General features: G+C 38.8%; 1 protein-coding gene across 1 annotated transcript in view; it reads left to right on the top strand.

Annotated features, from left to right (window-relative positions):
* The window catches only part of nbas (NBAS subunit of NRZ tethering complex), a 150,458-nt gene that overhangs the window by 12,533 nt on the left and 117,951 nt on the right, over window positions 1-19,974 (top strand). The window contains exons 10-21 of the mRNA XM_033990759.2: window positions 3,402-3,540; window positions 4,063-4,128; window positions 4,213-4,341; window positions 5,320-5,383; window positions 5,884-6,077; window positions 7,520-7,783; window positions 10,322-10,447; window positions 10,743-10,894; window positions 11,403-11,540; window positions 16,766-16,844; window positions 18,195-18,299; window positions 18,868-19,004. Coding sequence (XP_033846650.1) covers window positions 3,402-3,540; window positions 4,063-4,128; window positions 4,213-4,341; window positions 5,320-5,383; window positions 5,884-6,077; window positions 7,520-7,783; window positions 10,322-10,447; window positions 10,743-10,894; window positions 11,403-11,540; window positions 16,766-16,844; window positions 18,195-18,299; window positions 18,868-19,004 — 1,593 coding nt within the window. The remainder of the gene's footprint in view (window positions 1-3,401; window positions 3,541-4,062; window positions 4,129-4,212; window positions 4,342-5,319; window positions 5,384-5,883; window positions 6,078-7,519; window positions 7,784-10,321; window positions 10,448-10,742; window positions 10,895-11,402; window positions 11,541-16,765; window positions 16,845-18,194; window positions 18,300-18,867; window positions 19,005-19,974) is intronic.

Genomic DNA, 19,974 nt, shown 5'->3' with positions numbered 1-19,974 from the left:
GCACAGAAGTCCAATAACAAAAGACCACTCTGGTTCAGATCAGGGAGGCCGTTCTTCCCAATCATGCCCCTCCAGGTGTCACTGTCGTTACCCACATGGGCGTTGAAGTCCCCCAGGAGAACAACGGAGTCCCCAGTCGGTGCACTGTCTAGTACCCCTCCCAGGGACTCCAACAAGGCCGGGTACTCTGCACTGCCGTTTGGCCCGTAGGCCGACACAACAGTGAGAGACCTGTCCCCGACCCTCTCGTTCACCGGAGTGAACCCCAATACGAAGCGGCTGAGCTGTGGGGCAATGAGCAAGCCCATACCAGCCGCCTCTCCCCGCGGGCAACGGCAGAGAAATGGAGAGTCCAGCCCCTCTCAAGAAGTCGGGTTCCAGAGCCCAAGCTGTGCGTGGAGGCGAGGCCGACTATATCTAGTCGGTAACGCTCAACCTCCCTCACAAGCTCCGGCTCCTTCCCCCCCAGCGAGGTGACATTCCATGTCCCCAGAGCCAGTCTCCATGTCCAGAGATCCGGTCGTCGAGGCCCCCGCCTTCGACTGCCGCCCAGATCTTCATGCACCGGCCCCTTACGGATCCTCTTGCGGGTGGTGGGTCCACATGAGGACGGCCCCACGTCACTCCTTCGGGCTGAGCCCGGCCGGGCCCCGTGGGGAAAAGTCCGGGCCACCAGGCGCTCGCTGTCGAGCACCCACCCCAGGCCTGGCTCCAGGGTGGGGCCCCGGTAACGCCGGTCCGGGCAACGTAGCTTGCCTTGATTGAACACTCGTCAAAAGGGGCTTCTGAACTGCTCTTCGTCTGACCCGTCCCCCTGGACCTGTTTGCCATGGGTGACCCTACCAGGGGCATGAAGCCCCCGACAACATAGCTCCCAGGATCATTCGGGCACTCAAACCCCTCCACCACGTTAAGGTGGCGGTTCAGGGAGGAGGATAGAAAAACAATTAAGCTCAAAATGTGGTTGTATATTTAGACAAATGATTTTATGTCCAAGATAAATACAATTTGTTATTATTTTAATTTTAGTTAAAATAATAACAACATCTAAGATAAACTTGCTTGCTATGGATTTTAAAAGCTAAATATTGGTATCAACAAATATTGATTATCTGCCACAGCGGCAAGCCAAATATCAGAAATATGTATCAGCTCAAAAAATCCATATGGGACCATCCCTAATCTTCAGTTTAGTAGAATGATTAATTTTCACTTGACTTACACCCTATCTGTGAATGTACAGTATTACGGCTGTACTTATCAGTAAGTCCCTTGGTATAAAGCAGTTCAAGTGTCTGTGGACAGAGGTAGATAAAGACTATAAATGTAACAATTTACAATGTTATGATAGCACAAAAACAGTCTGTAGCTTTATCTCTGAAAACATTACCAATTACCACCAGCGAAATCTGATGCTGCATAATATGTAAATTTGTTTTGGAGCTTTCATGCCCTTTCATCATTCCACATCAGGGGCCAGTGGCTAACTTGTTGATAAGATTGTTAAATTATTTAATATTGATCGCTGTGTTATGGAGAGTTATGACTTCAGATAACTAAGGAACACTTTTTTGTAACAACTGAACATGGATAAGATGTTCCTTGATGGAGTGAGGCCATGGGGCAGGAATAAATCACTTGAATGCAAATGTGCTGGATTTCCCTATCGGAGCTCGGGGTGTCCTTGGCCCTCTCTGTGTAATTTCCTAAGGGGTTGATTAATTATGTCTAAACTTGCACCTGTGACCCTGGTGTTTTCACGGCTCTACTCCTGACACGCTAAACAAACCCGGTTCTGGCCCGTGGTGGTGCTCTGGTTTGGCAGTGTAATAGCTTCTGGCAGCTTCTGTCAAGTGTTTGCCAAATTGATGGATGAGATGAAACTTTAATGATCCCTGTGTGAAAAGTGGGTCAGCAACAGAGAGAATGGAAGATGGGCAAGAAAATGGAGACCTGGGACATAAGATTGAGCATTAAAAAGTAACACATTAGCGCATCTTGAAGCAGTGTCTCAGGGAGGAAGCAAGTGTTATTCACAATTATCTAGTGCACAGATGGGGTAGCACTTAGTCAGCAGTGGTCCCAGATGTGCATTTAGATGTTTTGATCATTTTATTGTCATTATTATTAGAAAGTAGGGATGGGACAATAAACAATAATATACTGTTTCTTGTCATGATAAAAAGGTAGATAATAATTGTTTTTGAAGTATTTTATATAATCGTAATAGTCCGCAACAGAGATAATCATCATTATATCGCAACAAATGACAATTGAAATGATTGTTATTCATATCCATTTGTAATAGGTGACATCTTAAGGACTGTTGACCATTCAAAAGAAAAAAGATATTTTCTGTTAAATTGTCAGTTGTTATGGCAATGGTGCTTATTGTTCTTTTTGTTCATGTCAGTAATAATATAGATACAGATTTGTTGTTGTGTAAAAAAAAATAAAAATCCATCACTCCGAACCACAATGAGGCACTTTAAACAAGCATCACTATGACGCAGTATTAATTCATTAAAACAATGTCCATTTGACACCATTCATAGAGTTGCATGGCTAAAATTATGTTTTGTGAATGTAGCAGTGATTTTCAGTTCATGTTTTCCACATGTAGTAGCCTGGTTAGCAACCAAGGACATAGTCACACAATAGTCTTTTGTCCTTCATGTGAAAGTCTACGGCAAATGGACGGTCATCATTCATTGTAAAGTAGCAGCACTGTATTAACCTGCATTGTTTATATTGTACATTGGAGTCTTGCTCAGTCAAATAACAAGAACTATTTACTGAAAATTCCTTCCTTAAATTAATAAGATGCAGGTTGTCTCAAAAGTCTTTATGGACTTGTTGCCAGGACATCCCCTACTATAGATTCTGAGTAGCACACCTTCTCTCCTTTTAAAATGATTCGCTTTTGGGATAGGATTATTATAATGATTCCTCATCTCATTACATGAAAAAAGGGTTTTCAAATCAGTTTTTTCTAGTTTCATATATTGAAGTCTGACTTTGCATTTTCCTCAGTATAATTTCCTTCAGCAGGGGGCAGTATTGAGCCAGAATGCCCTGCCTCATCCTCACCTCCCCTAAGCAGCAGATCAGAGTTGCAGTTTAGTTTTGTTTCACTGCAAACCCAGACCTATGGGCCTCTGCGGTCACACTGTGGTATTGTCTGCGCCTTAACTGGGCTTTGCCATTAATTCTGGGCATAAACTCCGCCAACTGATAAGTAACATTTTAATCCACTTCTCTAAATAGTACTTCTACAACATAAATGCTCTCTATTAGCCTTGTGTGAACCCAGACTTGGAAATGACCCCAAAATCATTTTTTCCACTCGCTGATTTTCTAATGTGAATCCCACCAAACAATAATGATTTTGCTTGGTTGAGGTTGCTGCTGGTCGGGGGCTGTGAGGCGGGAGATGAGAGCCCGTCTAAAGCCTCACGCTGTGGGATCACGGCCTGGAGGGCTCTGTCCGGATCTCCACATTACAAACAAGTCACCAGCTACGAGGATGACGTCAACACTGTAAGAATCACACACCGTAGTGTAGACATATGCTATCAGTATACTGTGGCAAAGCAGATTTTTTTTTTCTTTCATATAGCATCACAACATGCTATTGGCCTATTATAGTTTACTTGGCAAAATGTAGGAAAAATGGAAAAAAAAGTGTATTAAGTTTTGAGCAAGTTAAATTAACAGTGCTTTATGTAAAAGTTTTTGTTACTGTCTGATGCAGGTAGCCATTAGTTTTTAAAGTTTTGTCATCCTTTCTTTGGAAATGTATCTAAATCATAAATGAGATACTCAAGTGTATTTTTTGATATCCACGAATAATCAGATTCAACATTTATACATGTTTCCTAATGTAGTTCCTAATGTCTTTTCCTTTGCCATTTTGAGAGGACTTTGTGTATAGTTTTCGGAATAGATGATGGATTGAACACACTATGAACTGCAAAATCTTTGTAGTGGACACTATCTTTTTGTGAGATAGATCCACTGACTTACTTCATGATACATTATTGCTTACTACTTTTTTGACAGAATCCGAAACGAGGATTTTTCCGGATGCCAAGTTTTAGACTGTTTTCCAGACAAGGGGACGAAATGGTACAATCCTCTCTTCTCATCTCATGGGTACTTTTTAAGGACAACTGCACTTTTAATCATAATGTATCTATTTTTTGTCTATAGGACGGTGTTTTCCGCATGAGCCTCAGCCCCGATGGCACCCTGTTGGCGGTCATCCACTTCTCCGGTGCCCTCTCGCTCTGGGACGTCCCATCTCTCCGGCAGAGGGCCACGTGGAGTCAGGAACAACAGGTACAAAACGCCTCTCAGCTATTTGTCTTTTATGCTTGGCTTATTCTACTTTAGCTGAGAGAACCTGGGTGCAATGCGGTATAGTTGTTCATCCTGCGTTTCTACACTAGATGCTTGACTGACTGCTTTAATGTAGTTTACTTCTGGTCTGGACAATGAACTATGGTTTAGGAGGGACGTTCATGCTGCATTGTGGGTCAGTGTTCTACTTCAGCTCTGTCTAAATTAAATTGGGCTAAACTGAAAAAAGTAAATATTTCAATAGTTTTTGCATTATCTATATTTTAAAGGTCCCATATTACACAAAATTGACTCTTGTGAGCTTTAAGCCATGTTATAATGGTCTTACCTCCTCAACAACATACCTGGCTTTGCGTTTGGTTTCATTCACACATGTTTGAGTGACACTTTATTATGAGTCTGTCTACAGCTCAAAATGCTCAAAATGCTCTGTTCCACCATGTGATGTCATGCAGTGGTAGTTTTCAACTAAACAGCTACCTTTTTAACCTTTAGTTCAGGTGTGAAGGTGTATGAGAGCACTTCATCTATTATCACATGACATTACAAGGTGGAACAGAGTGTTTCAGTTTGAGAGAAGAACTAAATATACAAGGTTTGTGTGTTAAACATGTGGGAATGAAACAAAACATAACTCCAGGAATGTTTGTGATGAGGAAACAATATTGTAACAGATCAGAAAATAGTGTAGTATGGACCCTTTAACAAAGCATCAGGAATGTGCTAAAATGTGTCTAACACGTGATGATCATTTTATACCCTTGTTTGGGAGGTTACACTTTCTTTTGGAGGTCATTTCATGATTTATTCTAATTCTACATATCTGCAAAACAACAATTGTGATATTATGAATGAGATGCCTCTATTCTGAATATGAGTGTTGTATTAACATAGTTAGCAGAGTCATTTTTCTCCTTTTAAATCTCTTTTTGTCCAATCCCTCCATCCATCCCGCAGCCAGGATTTGAGGAGATCAACCCAGAGTGGAAGACGTCGCTGGAGAGAAGGAAGAAAATAAAAGGTAGTTGAACCTAGCGGGCTGGAGAGGGCCGTTTTTGTTGCTGACACAGCGTTGCACACTGACTACAATATAACCATTTCTGACATGCCTGGCACACTGAATATACAGATATTTGGATGTACAAGCATAAAAACATTATTCCTCCTTCTTCTGTGTCCACACTTTCTTTATGCGTCTGTGCTGTTGCTTGTCTGTAGTGGTGCTATCCATTTTCTGACAGTTTTGGGCCACTTCCAATGACAGCTGTGACAAGTTGCGTATTAAATAACTGGGGTGAGTGTTATCTTGAGCACGACATGTGATAAATTTGTATGTCCTCATGTGCAAACATGTGCTGATGGAGTGGGACAGCAAGTCAGCGAAATGCTCCAAAGCAAACCGTCAGACGAATTAGACCAAATGGTGTAAAGTAAACAAGATGGCCGCGACATATTTGAATTAAAATGTCATATTCTGTTATTTCTGCTGCTTCTTGATCACACATCTTCTTTGTGTTTAAGATAAAGAGCAGTACTACCCGCTGGTGGACGTGAGCTGGTGGAGTGATAATGTCATGATTCTGGCCCGCTGCTCCGGTTCGGTCACAGTTTCCTCAGTTAGGACCCTCCGAAACCTCCTGGGAAAATCCTGCGAGTGGTTTGAACCCTCACCAAGACTTACCACTGCATACGATGGGGGTTTTCTCAGTCTTGAGGTAAAACTATAAAAATACCTTTGCTATGCCATTGCAGCTGTGTAGACAGCAAATCATATGGGACTTTCTTGGAAGCATTTCTTGCCCTAGATTATCTGTTATTGTTCTAATACTGGTGCACTATTGCTCAATTTCCTGAGGTTTACTTTCTTCCACACATTTTGGAATGTAAAATGATTATGTACACAGAGCTGTTATGTCACAGTCAGCTGAATTTAAATGCATTTGTGATTTTTATTCTACCAGATCACTGAATATGTTCTGATACAAATACAATAATCATGATTTTATTCAACCAAGTATTTTTAATTTTGCCACCAGCACAGTGCATTTATGGTTTTCTTGACTCTGGGTTTGTTCGTGGCTGTGAAAACCGTATGTGTGTATGGCAATGTTCAACAAAAGCCTGTGATGATGAAATGTCTGCTCCCGAGCTGTCTCTCCAGTGAGAAACTCTGATATCAAATCATCCTCTGCTTTCTTTTCAGACTTCATTTCTTTATTTTTTATGTTATCTGATTGCAAAGATAGGAGCATTCTTAAGCAGCTAGATGCCAACTTTCAGGAAAGGTTTCATCAGCTGCAACAATGAGAGGGGGATGGGTTTGAGTGAAATAATATTGTGTTGGACCAGAAGCTTATGTGCTGTATTGAGAGGCGTATGAGGTGTTATGGAAGCTGCCTGATTGATAAAGGTGCTGAATGTTTTACAGGTGCTAAATGTTTCATAACCTCTGTTGTGGTGCAGTGCTTTCCTGGAGGGACCAACATTTGTCTGCCGCAAGCTCACACCTAAAGAGGCGTCAACACAAAATATGAGCCAGCCTAGCACTGCAGCTCATTTTTGAAAAATAGCCAAATATATACCGGTATATTTTTTGCTCTATAGGTCCAATCCAAAACTACCTTACATGCAAGAGAAGAGTAGGAAAGTTTAAACTCTTTCAGTTTGGCAGTATGACCTCAGTCTTGTGTTGGGACTGGCTGCTGATGCAGCAGGAGTGTCTTAAATAAACTGTTTACCAGCAGAAGCAGACCACAGATCAGTATTCTGTTCAGCGTCTTGTACTCATCTCTTCCTTCTGGCAGGTTCAATCTCAGCATTACATTACATTTAATTCTGGACAAAGATGGTGCCAAGTGGTGTGACCAAAGAGACAGATGGATTTTATGTACATAAAAGTAATTATGTCAGCTGTGGTTTATGATTAAAGCCATATGGTTGCAGTATAATTCCAATCTCATGTGACTTTAGTCTTTTTACATGTATTACATTCTGTATTTGAGGAGGTTGTATTTTTCCTTTGTTTTTGCATGAGAATCTCCATCTTGTGCACTCCTTCCACGGGCGGTCATTTTTACATGTATTTCCTTTTAAATCTTATCACGCAAACCTCAGTACAGTTCTGATTTTCCCCTCTCTCTGCCCCGCTGTCATGTAGTGTGAAGTGAAGCTGGCACAGAAGCGTGGGCGCCTGAGCACTGTGTCCAGTGACGACGAGGACGCTGATGATGGAGGAGACTCTGACTCAGATGACGAGAGCTCGGCCAAGGCACGCTACTTTGGCTACATTAAACAGGGCCTGTATTATGTGACCGAGATGGAACGCTTCGCACCGCCACGCAAACGCCCACGCACCGTAATCAAGAACTACCGCCTGGTTAGCCTGAGGTCAACCACACCAGAAGAACTGTACCAGAGGAAGGTAGGAGGCTAGTGTGCCACTGTTGGCTAATGCACAACACTCTGTTTGCTTCTTGAAATAAAGAAATAAAATATGCTAGTTAAACACATTCCAATACTGCAGAGAAACTTCAAATAAAACTGGCATCTTATCGTGACAATTTCTGAACACTTAGTCCGCTCAGCATTAAAAATACTGGAATGCTGATGTGAAATTATATATATTCAATATGTACTATTCTGTTTCTAATTAGAAGACCGACATTGCAAGGGCTTATTCACTTTGAAGTTAATTTAAATCTGCTTACTTCACTGCCAACATCAATGTGAAGCAGCATTATTCAGTTGTACTCACTGATGTTTATCGCTTTTAGTATACAGTATATACATTTTCCTACTTAATTTTGCAGTCCTTTTCAGAAGTTATATGAAACCACATGGTCAATGACTGCATTATGGTCTGATTTGTGTAATGTCTTTTTTGAGTAAATAAATCCTATGCCAGCTCAGTAAAGGGCTATTGTTATGTTGGCTTGACTCCAGAAGTGTGGCGTTGTCGAAAATTAAACCAAGCAAGATGTTCAGTCTGTTTTAAGGCTATTTCTGCATCCCAGGAGTTCTTCTGAAATGCTAATTGCTGCATTAGAAATATGGCTGTCCCTGCTTGCTCACATACAAATTGCAGCAAAGACAACAACATGCACCGTCATAAAGCACTGAGGGAGCTATCGCCGCTCCATGGTCCCAAGTTTGAGCACGGTTCATCAGTCATTTTTATGGCCCATCATCTCCAGCCTTCTTCATCATTGTCATCATCATTAGGCGCCATTAGTCATCGCCATGAGTTCCAACAGTGGAGTGGTACCCAGTCATACATCACTATTATCTTTTTGTAGCACTTGGGGTGGCTATTGTGCTTTTCCAACTGTATTCCTTTCCTGTTGTTTTCCACTTTAAATGTAACATGTGTAATCTGAAAGAGTGGGCCTGCCAATGCTGTGCACATGCTGTTATATGGAGCTTCTAGTGTGGCACAATGAACAAACGTGTTTAACAGTTTGGTAATATAGTATTCTGTAAAAAAAATAGACAAAATATTTTGATTTAGAAGATATTGTTTCTTGAATATCAAATGTATTCTATTCTATTCAAATCACTGTACTTGGCAGTGTTCTTGACTTTGCTTGAACATTTAAAGAGGATATGAAAGATTAGACTGCTAATTTCTCTAAAACATAGTTAACATGGTTATATTTAAGATTTAACTAAAAGTCTTTTTTTGTAATTTTGATTAAGTTTATACTTTTACTTCCTGATTGGACATGGACAGCAGATATGACATACATAGAGGTTACCTAGCCATAATATTACCATAATGTTAACAAGAGCCAAAAGTCTAAATTACACAAAAGTTATGGTTTGACAACAAAAATGCACGATGTCACCTTTATTTTGTTAAATAAATGTTTAAACTGTCAGAAAAATGCCTTTTTGTGTAAATTGTTAAATTGTAAATTTTGGATGAAATTGATGTTAGTTGATGACATAGATACCGTAGATGTATTTCGTTTTAGAGCTTCCTGCTACTTCCTGTATTTTCTAACTTTTTGTTTTCTACATTTCTTCACAAACTGCCACTGGTTTTATTACCTAATTATTACACATTCAAATTCTTTGACTTTAATAATTTAGTACAAATACAAGAGAGGAAAGCCTATACTGGATGTGCTTGTCTCAGATGGGATAAATGGAAAGTCAAGACCTTTGCCAAATCAGTGTGAATCACTCAAGGCTTGAGGCTGTTGATTTGCATGACAACTAAAAAAAAAGCTGGAAAAAAAACATCTTTGATCTTGCTTGTCTTCTAGAATATTCAATTCCATGTTACTTGCTCAACTTGGACCCTTTATTTTTTCATTTTGTTTTTAGAGGTTGTGACCTAGCCTGCTGCTGCAATTGTATCAGCCAAATCTGTAGAGATAAGCTGTTGTTGACAGTGGAAGATGTTTCTCACAGGTTTATGCTGACAGTATGGTGGCACAAGGAATCTGTATTTGAATCATTTTATTTAATACAACTTTGGAGCATAAATGTTCCTTATTACTGCTACTATAAAAAAACAAAAACACTGATTACAAATTCAATAATAGTAGATAATGTTAGAGACAGACCAATATGAGAAGTCTGATCTGAGCATAAAGCTGCATTGAACACATAATAAAGTGAATCACTATATGACAATATCACTAAAAAAGGCAGAATATGACAATATCACTAAAAAAGGCAGATTGTCACAGATGTGGACACAGATTTTTATTTGGCCATTATACAGGACAATCAACCATAGACGTCACACATACCTAATCACATTTTTGCTCCTAATTGATTTAGTGTGCCTACAGGAGAATGTAGGCATGGTTGTAAACTGAATGTTAAAAATCTCCTACATGAAATCTTTAACGAAAGCATTAAAATTCAGTGCTTCAATCCTCACCAGCATGATGTATATAAATCTTATATTGACAATATTATTCTAACTCATCCTTGTATTTACCCACAGATAGACAATGAAGAATATGGCGAGGCTCTATCTCTGGCCCATGCGTACAATCTGGACTCTGACCTTGTCTACCAGAGACAGTGGAGAAAGAGTACCGTGAGCATCGCCTCCATTCAAGATTATCTGGTAAGAGATTGAGCCAAAATTGAGAAATGTATGGCAGGAAATGAAAGGATTATAATAAGAGAAGAGCGTGTAGATATAGATAGAAAAATACTATTAAAGTCTAGGTGTTTATCAGCGTATGGTAGCTGCAGAAATAGAGTAAAGCCGAGTGGGTGTTGAAATCCCCCTTACTCTTATTTCACGCATCATTTTTACCAATTTGTTGCGAATTTCCACACTCTCCTCCTCCTAATTCTCTATCTTATTTTATCCCCATCATTTCGACTGAACTCGATCCCATTCGGGTCGCCCCCAGAGTAAAATCCGTAAGCGCTCGTGGGTACTGCACGAGTGTGTGGAGAGAGTCCCGGAAAACGTGGATGCGGCCAAAGAACTGCTCATGTACGGCCTCAAAGGGACCGACCTGGAGGCACTGGTGGCCATTGGAAACAGGGAAGACGAAGGCAGGTGAGAGGAACTGAAAAATACTGCGATTCAGCTAATTATGATGCACATATGTCTAATGTGTTGGATGATTTATTTTGTATAGTTAAAAGAAACTTCACAATGCATGTTTTGAACATATCTTCACACTTGATATCACACTGAAAAAAGAACTGCTAAAGAGATTCTTGTATTGCATCTTTTTTCTAAACATTCAAAACTAAATATTTGTATATTTCTAAATTACAACTTTAGCAGATTTTATATAGACACCATTGAAAGAGCATTACCCAAATAATTGCAACCTTGTAAATTGCAAGTTTGACTTGATAATTTTAATTTGTTATTAATATTCAAGACCTTGCCCAAGCTGTATACTTTGATATGTGAACTTGTATTGTACAAAAATATATCTTGGCATGGTTGCCTGTCTCCATGGAGATTGATAAGTTTAATGCCATACTCTGAAACATATTAATATGATACATAATTTACTGTGCAGTGTTTTTTTTCTATGTGTTCTGTGTTTAAGATTTATCATGCCAGGTGACGTTGACCTTGATGACCTTCCCTATGATGATTTATTGTCTGAGGATGAGGAGCTGACTATCAAAAGAGAACGAGAAAATAAGAAAAGACAAGAGCTGCTGGACAGGGTGGATTTCAGCAGGTAACACACTGTCTGTCTGCCTATAGTGTGGACAGTGGGGTCAGAATAGGCAAAATGACTGCTAAACCTGAACAAAAGAAACGATTGTATCTAAGCGAAAGTGCTTGCAAAGACCATACTTCTTCTCCATGACCCTGGCTAAATTGTGAGTTTCTTTACCTGAGTTTCTTCTCCATACTTTAAAAATGAGCTGCATGCATAAAACATTAATATATTTAAGGTATCTGCAACTCTTCCTTCCGACTTGTGGAGCAGTTGTTAAGTAGGCGGGAAAATCTCACTGAGGTTTCCCTGTTGCTTACCCATTTGATTTGGCTTCTCTGCAGACTGTTACTTACTCTTTGGAGAGCCTAAATATAGTTCTCATTTCCCCACTGAGAACTGTAATGATGGACTGAGCTGCTTCTGTTGCAAAATTGCAATGCCGTTATTTAACTTATAGATAGGACAGAATTGGAGGCCAAGAGCGGGAAGGTTTCACAATGATTGTTTGATTAGGTCGCGGCCCCTTGGAGGGGATCATAAAGGCAGAGACATTAATGAGCACATGGGAGAGAGAACAGGGGAGCACAGTGCTGCAGATTAGTGGGTAATCTGCTGAAGGTAATTTATGCCTTTGTTGTGGAGTGCCCAGGGAGAGACTAATGAAAAAGCCTTTAGTGATCACTAATCACCTCTCATACACGCACTCCCACTCAGGCACATGTGCACGGACAATTTGAGCTACTTTAAATGCATTTCAATGACCCTGGGATTGAATTGGGAATCTCAACTGTAGGGGATGCAAATTAACAATAGACACTAGAAGAATACTTTTAATTTTAATCGGCCTCCAGTGCCTTCTAAACCATGAACTTACAGCATATAGGATATACAGTAATCGACAGTAAATCATCAGTCTTTTAATTCCGTAATTTAAGTTAAGGACCTTGTTTAGCTCTATTGCACATCAAGTGACTTTTGTAGATGAAGAAGGGATCAAGGATAATTAAAAAGACCTGAAAGAAGCCATATTTTACCAACCTGAATGAAACCATTACTTTAAATCATAAGAATCATCTTCTTTTAATATTCCCATTTGTCTCTGTCCTATACATGGCCATTTGTACCGTACACGTGCCTCGGAATGCGTGCTGGCAAACGCGTGGGTGCACCAAGCCCCCCCTCTGATGGATCTAACCATGTCGCCTTGAGGCTGCGCGGACGAGCCTCGCGACAGATAATAATTCTCTTAATTTCTTTTTAACTGCGGCGCCATTACAGAAGCGCTTTGGTATCGATCACTCCTACTCCTCTGTCACTGTGTGTAGATAAGAGCTCGAGTTAACTACCGACTGCCATCATCATCACCACTTTTGTCCTTTTACATGCTCCAAGGGTGAGACTTACGTTTGTCATATCTCCCTTTATCTCACAATACTGATGCACTGGCCACTGTCCTTTAAACAAGTCACTGTGAAACCTCGGATGTGACTCAAAATATTTCTTATACATAATCTAACACATAACATAAAGTAGATACAATTTTCATTCTATTTTCACAATAGTGCAATAGTAGTACTAGTCATTAGAGTATTTAAAGCCACAGTAAGTAACTTTTTAAAAACTGCATGTTTTTTCATTTTGGCTTTGTTTATTGCACTGAAAAAACGTAGAAAAACATGTGTCATTGCTCTGTGTGTTTGCATCTTTTCAAATCTGACTCTTATTTGGCCTGGAAGAAGTTCTACTGCTTGTTTCCATGAAGATGATGTTTCTTTGGCTATAATGTTCTACGGTATGAAATTTATCTATTTGAAAAGAGAACATTACGAAGTATAGTTTTATCTTGCTATTTCCATGGAATCAAGCAGGGGACATGCCACCTCCAGAAAGTTGCAAACATATTACTTTTATTGTAGTAGGTATCGTAGTAACAACAGTAGAATGATGAGATTTGTAGTAGTTAACAAAAATATCCAGAATCCAATAACACAGAAAAGTGTTATTGACTAATTAGACTAAGACTAATAAGACTAATTTTAGCCATTGTAATCACAATATGAAAATTCCTTGATGAGTCCCAAAACTTTTACTTGAGTGAATTGTTTTGTTCTGACTTTAATAATGAGTACGAGTTATTGTACTTTTCTTTTTGTTGTCTGATATTTTCCTTTTTCCTCAAAGTCAAATCCATTATTTAAATTTCAACATCCAACAACAACAACAACAAAACTTTTGTATTGTATTTTGTATTGTAACACATGTTGTGTCAGCAGCCAGTGTTTCCCTATAGGCAGTGTGAGGCACAAGATAAAACACTCGTTACACTGAGTACTATCTCTGAGCAGTAGTTATTGCTGTTTTAACTGTCAGAATGCAGTTCAGGGCTGTTTGTCTTGAGCTTTCACACTTTTTGCTGCATCTAGACAGTTTTATTTTAAAGATGTTGTATATCCATGTGTGCATAACAAAGTATCATCCCAAAAGGGCCAAGGGCCATTATAAGTGTGGCTGGTTTTCACACATACAAGAATGGTTATACTGCAGTACATAAACTCTGAATAACAAAACAAGGATAAAAATGTACCTCTCAATTCCAGATATAGAAGTGGAAGAAGTACTCAAATCAGTATAGCAATATTCTTAATAGGGTTGTTACTAATAATAGCGTTGGTACTAGTAAATCCTCATTTGAGTATTCATACTGAAAAAAATGAACAAACAAATTTGGACTTCTCCTCCTGAATAGTTTTTGAATGGTCTTGATCCATACCAGAAGTTCTATAAGACCACATGAGAACAGTAAAGAAACTACTTTATTAGTATTTATGCAGTATTATTTGTGGTAAAAATTACATTCTATTATCTAAAAAGTGTGTTTTTGCATTATCGTTTTGGTGTCAAAATCCATATCAAGTAATGACCCTTTTTCAATAATTACTATCTTTTTTGATGTATTCTCTAGTATGTACGAGGGATGATTCTGTTAAAATGATCAAATTTTATACACACTAATTAACACCATTTCACTACACACACTTCAATCTACATTAATTATTTTCAAATCAGCCATGTATTTGACATCCATTCACACAGCAGAAGTGCATTACGTGTGGTTGTTTATTGTTCATTCACAATGACTGAAACACATTCTTCTTTTCTCTTCACCCTTCACGATTTCCTTCACCAAATTTCCCCATAGGTCAGTATTCATTGTGTAAACCTTTATATAAGCTTATGACCTCCTCTGCCCTCCTCTGTGTTTGTCCAAATAGTCATTTGTATGTGAAAGACTGCACACTGTTTATGCTGCATCTCAGAGGAATTCAGCTACAAGATTTGCTGTTTAATAGTATAGCAGACTTGGGCTGGAGTTGAATATTGTGCCACGATATATTGTGTCACATTAAGGTCGTTTTTTCATCAAGTGGCTGTCAAGGTATAAATTACTATTAAGTAGTTATTGGCTTGTTGTCATCAAAGGTACACAAAAGTATATTTATGACAAATGTTGTGAAGTGAACCTTTTCATTTAAAATATCTTGCATAGTGCAGTATATAAAGTTTGTAACCTATAGCACTTTTGAGCCTCCTTTGATAATATGGCAATACTCAGTCTGTGCTGAATGAATTAACTGTTGATGGCCTGAGCTAAAAAGTTCAAAAATGCATCTAATAATATGCATGTAACCCACTCAACTAAAATAGTGAAAGTGATTTTACCAGCCAGGTTCATGCAATTTTGTATTGCATATCAAGCAGAGTTGAGGTTCAAGGGGACTGAATAATACACTACTGGCCAAAAAACAAACAAACCTCTTAATATTTCGTTGGACTGCCTTTAGTCAGTCAGTGTAGTTATTGTATGCATTTGTACTGCTGCAATGGCAGACACACAAAAACCAGTACAGTATGAGAAGATTAGAAATATTTTAGCAATGTAAATCCAAATGCCTGAAAAATGTTACAAGATTTATCAAACTATCACTGAGCACAATAGATTTGAATACTTAAAAAGCCCTAAGGCCAAATTCTGTTCTTTTTGTTTGACATTTTTGCCAACCATTTTGTTTACATTAAAACTTGACGATTAAGCCATCACACAAGCCCCTCGTGGACAACGAATGGGAAGAAAGCGCTCACGTAGCATCTCGTCTTATCTCCTCCACTCCCCCCTGCTCCCCTCTGCTCCCGTCTCTACTCCAACCCCACTTCTCTTCCTTAACTCTGAAGAGGCACAGCAAAGCAATAATTACCACCAGTGCCAGTACTAAGCCAGTGGTCTTTGATGTGCCTATGGGTATGTTGAGCCAGTGTTAATCTGTGGTTAGTCTGTAGTGGACCCACGATAAGGTCTGCTGATAGTGTGCTGTGTAATGAGGGATTACGGATTAAGACAGCAGTCAGGGGTCATCTCCACCGGTGCCACGTGCTTGATCCTTGCCCTGTTCGGAGGAGTCGCTCCGTCTCCCGCTTTTTCCCTGTGCATTGAACAACCTTAAATTGTTAATTGTTATTCAAACAAGCATGAGTAAAAATACTTTTCATAATTATGTTTTTGCTATTACTACTGCTACTTTTACTATTCATAAGTTTCAGAATTGGGTAGTAATTGTTGCCATAGTAACAGTAGTAGTAAAAAGTAGTAAAAATAGTAACAATTCAAAACAGAACATTATATTTTTTATCCCTCAAAATGGTGCTAATAACCCACAAAAAAAATTTAACTGGGAGCTCTAAATATCTAATGTTAACTTCTATCTATTATTTAGCTATAGTAGTAAATAAAAAATCCTATAAGTTGGATGTCATGTAACCTTATTCCAAATGTATAGATGAGTACATTGTACATGGGCCATATTAAAAACCATGATGGATTGAATTGTTGGCCATACTTGTGTATTGCCGTTTATTTACAACCATGATGAAATGACTTTGAAAATGGTTTGGATTCGGGAGGGCAGTCGCTCAGCTCATTGACAGCTTGCGTCCCATACATAACACCTGAAGGGCCCGTGTGGTCATAAGGTCTTGATTTGTGGTCCATAGAAAATGAAGGAGGCTGGTGTGTGCTTTGTTGTCCCCTGGCCCAGCTATTGTTATATATGGTTGGTCCCCTTGGGCATCTGGAGGAAGTCAGTTTGCAGTTAATTTAGAGCAGTGCTATGTAATCGTGCTGTGTATTGACAAAAGTCCAATTTTGCTTTCAGAATATGTCACGTGGTTCTTTCTCTTTGTGCTAGGCTGACCTTGGAGCAGAAGGAGCTGTGCCGAAGCCGTTTAAAATTACTCTGCTACCTAGATCGGCTCGCCACATATGAGGTAAATCAAAAAATGAAAAGGTAATTAAAATAAAAAGATATGTGAAATCTAAAACCTTGCACTTAAAGGTAGTGTTTGGTTTTAGCAGACTCCGACCTCCTATTCATAGTGTAACAGCAGGACCAGGTATAACATTATGACACTGTTTTGATCAGCATTCAGCAGGAGATACATCTTCTCAACATTTATATAGTTTTTGTCTAAATACTAAATAAATAAAACATATTAGCAAACAGTAATCAAAACTATGGGGATTGCTTGCAGTTTAACAAGGCATGTGTTACACTTACATTAACAGAAGTGCTTGTTTATAGTCCAAAAAAAAAAGTAATCCTTCAGTGTGAGCCTTATAAGAGAGAATGTAATTTAAATGCCATTAAGTTATTGTTGTTTATTCCATTTGCCGTGTAATTCACTCTCCTTTAATATTTAATCGCCTCAAAGCTCCCAAAGACAATTTTCACTTTTTTCCTCGCGACACTCTCTTAACACCACTGATCTGCTCTGAAATATTAAACAATGGCAGAATTTATTAAGAAGAAAGTGCTATATAAATGAAGAAAGCAATGGTTTGCTCATGAGCCACTCGAGAGATAGATGAGTGTTTGCTAATGGGCCATATTGCATCAGGGCCACTGCAGAACTGATTGATTCACGCTTCAAGTGCAACTTTTACCACCGCATTTCGAATTCCCTCCATGTTAACAACAGCCATCCATAATAAATCACTGACAGCAGAGGACCTTACGTCTCCCCTTCGCCCGACTGGAAAGATGAGATTTTGAAAAGCTGCTAGATATTCACACTTGCACTGAATGACGTTCCCTTTCTTTATTCGGACATTGTCATGGTAACTGCGGCGCTCGTCAAGTCTCCTCTCGCCCCAATCCATTTTCTCCAGCTGTCTATGAATATGATATTAAGGTTTTTATCATTCCGACTTTGAGTCTGTCCATGTCTGCATATGGCCCATTCAAAGCATCATCTATCAGGGAGACACATAGTCCAGCATTTAGTCTACCCAAACACATAAAGATGCCCAGACACACACTAGGGGAAAAAAAGAAAATGTTCAAGTTTTTTTTTTTTTTTCTCAACAGATAAATCCCTCTAAGGCTGAAGACCAAGACATCATTCAGACTTTAGCACACACTGCATCCTCAATAGTTAAATAGCACCTCTGTTGACTTGCTTCCTCTTTATACTTTGCAGTCACAGCTAATTCACCTCTTTCCACCCATCTTTTAGTCTGACTTTCTGAACAGCCATGGTATTTTCCTGCAAAGGATTACTTTGCTCCTTTAACAAATTTCCCTTCATGAACTCAACACTTTCTTGTTCCTGTTTTAGGAGATTCTTGGCGGGCCCCATGCAGCTGAGCAGAAATATGATGCAGAGTTCTTCAAGAAGTTCAGAAGTCAAAATATTGTGTTGTCAGCAAGGGACTATGCTCGGGTAAAGTCTTTACCTTGACCACCATCTTTGAGTTGTAGTCCTTGGTCTTTGCATTACAATGTTACATTTATTATTTTTACTTTTTCTATATTTTGTAGTTGGTAATCTCAGTGAATCGTTTTAACTATTGATGGTAGCTTACATTAAAATAAATATTAGTTGCACCAAATGTATTAATAAGATGGGAAAGTTATAACTGACCAGCCTTAAGAAATGCAAAAATATGGTTTTGTATTTTGTAATGAAATATTCAAGAGAGGTCAAGGATGGAGCAAGAACTAATTTTTAGTTCAGAACTAAGGTTAAAATCCTGCTGCAACAAGAGATTTGCCAAAATAGAGACTTTTTATGCAAATTGAATGTTGGACATTAAATTTTTACTGACTTTGAAAAGTTATTTTAAAAGTCTTACATTTTAGGAAAAAAAACCCCTGGAGGTATCCGACAAAGTGTTTCGTATGTAAAACACAAACTTACATTATTATGTGCAGTTTAAACTTTCACAGCCCGTTAAATGAAAGCTGATATGATCTAATAGAAGCTCAAAGCATTGATCCTGTTCCCATAGGAGAGTAATGTCCAGGCCCTGGATATTCTGTGTACCTTCCACGGTGCAGAGCTTCTCCAGCATCGCCTCGCTGTCCTCTGTAACTTTCCTGAAACAACTTCTCCACATGAATACACCATCCTGCTGCCTGAAGCCACGTGAGTCTCATGTGCCCTTAATATTGTTGTTTTCACCCTTACTAGACTGACCACACTCAAATATGTGACTACAATATTATTTTTGTAGAATTTATAATGCCGGAAGTATTTATTTATTAAAATTGTACACCAAGCAGTACCAGTATTTCAGTTAAATTCAGTTATCTTCAGTTTGTGTTGGCTACCTAATCATTATTTTCAATTTTTAGACTTTTAGACTTATTTGATAAAAAAAACCCCACAAGAAACACAGAGGCAGAGAGATTAGCACAACTGTCTTTTACCAAGTTGGTCAGACCCTCCAACTAGTAACTGTACTTACTGAGATATACTTTAGCAATTTATAAACATCATAGGTTAAAGGGAAAAATAAATAAATGCATTTGTTCAACATTACATACTTATATGGAGTAATCTAAAATGTATCCAGTCACCTATATAAAAACAGAAAAGTAAAATATCATTTGCTCGTACTTTCTCCCCACCTTTGTAAAAACTACCTTGTGACAGCTTTCATGTGTGCCTTGAAAATGATTGAGAAAGTGAGCACCGACTCCGGGTGCTCTGTGGACTCCAAATGTCAGAGCTTTTGGGAAAACCTGGAAAAGGGCAAAGTGTAGTGTGACAGAGGTGGCCACACGCACAGCGCTGTAATGACTTTCAAGTTTCAACAAGTGTAAAAGCAGTAAAGGGAGCGAAGAGCAGGGTTAGAGAGGGCTGTGCAATTATTGATCACAAAAGTTTGATTTGTTTTCCTCTTTGACAGGTTTAGAGACAATTGTATGGCAGGAAAAGCATGGTGTTTGTAATTTAGCAATATTTGGTATACTTTCCTGTGTGTTATACTAGTAGTGGTGTAGAAAGCATTAAGTTTTAGTTTTATTTAAAAAAAAGTCTGTCATTGATATGGTCATAAACCTTGCCATTAAAAGCAATAATGATTTATTTTGATTAAGTTTAGTTATTTTAA

The sequence above is a fragment of the Periophthalmus magnuspinnatus genome, chromosome 24 (genome assembly GCF_009829125.3).
Source record: "Periophthalmus magnuspinnatus isolate fPerMag1 chromosome 24, fPerMag1.2.pri, whole genome shotgun sequence".
NCBI lineage: Eukaryota > Metazoa > Chordata > Actinopteri > Gobiiformes > Gobiidae > Periophthalmus > Periophthalmus magnuspinnatus.
Note: the sequence above shows the minus strand (reverse complement) of the source record. Positions and strands in the feature narration are given on the sequence as shown.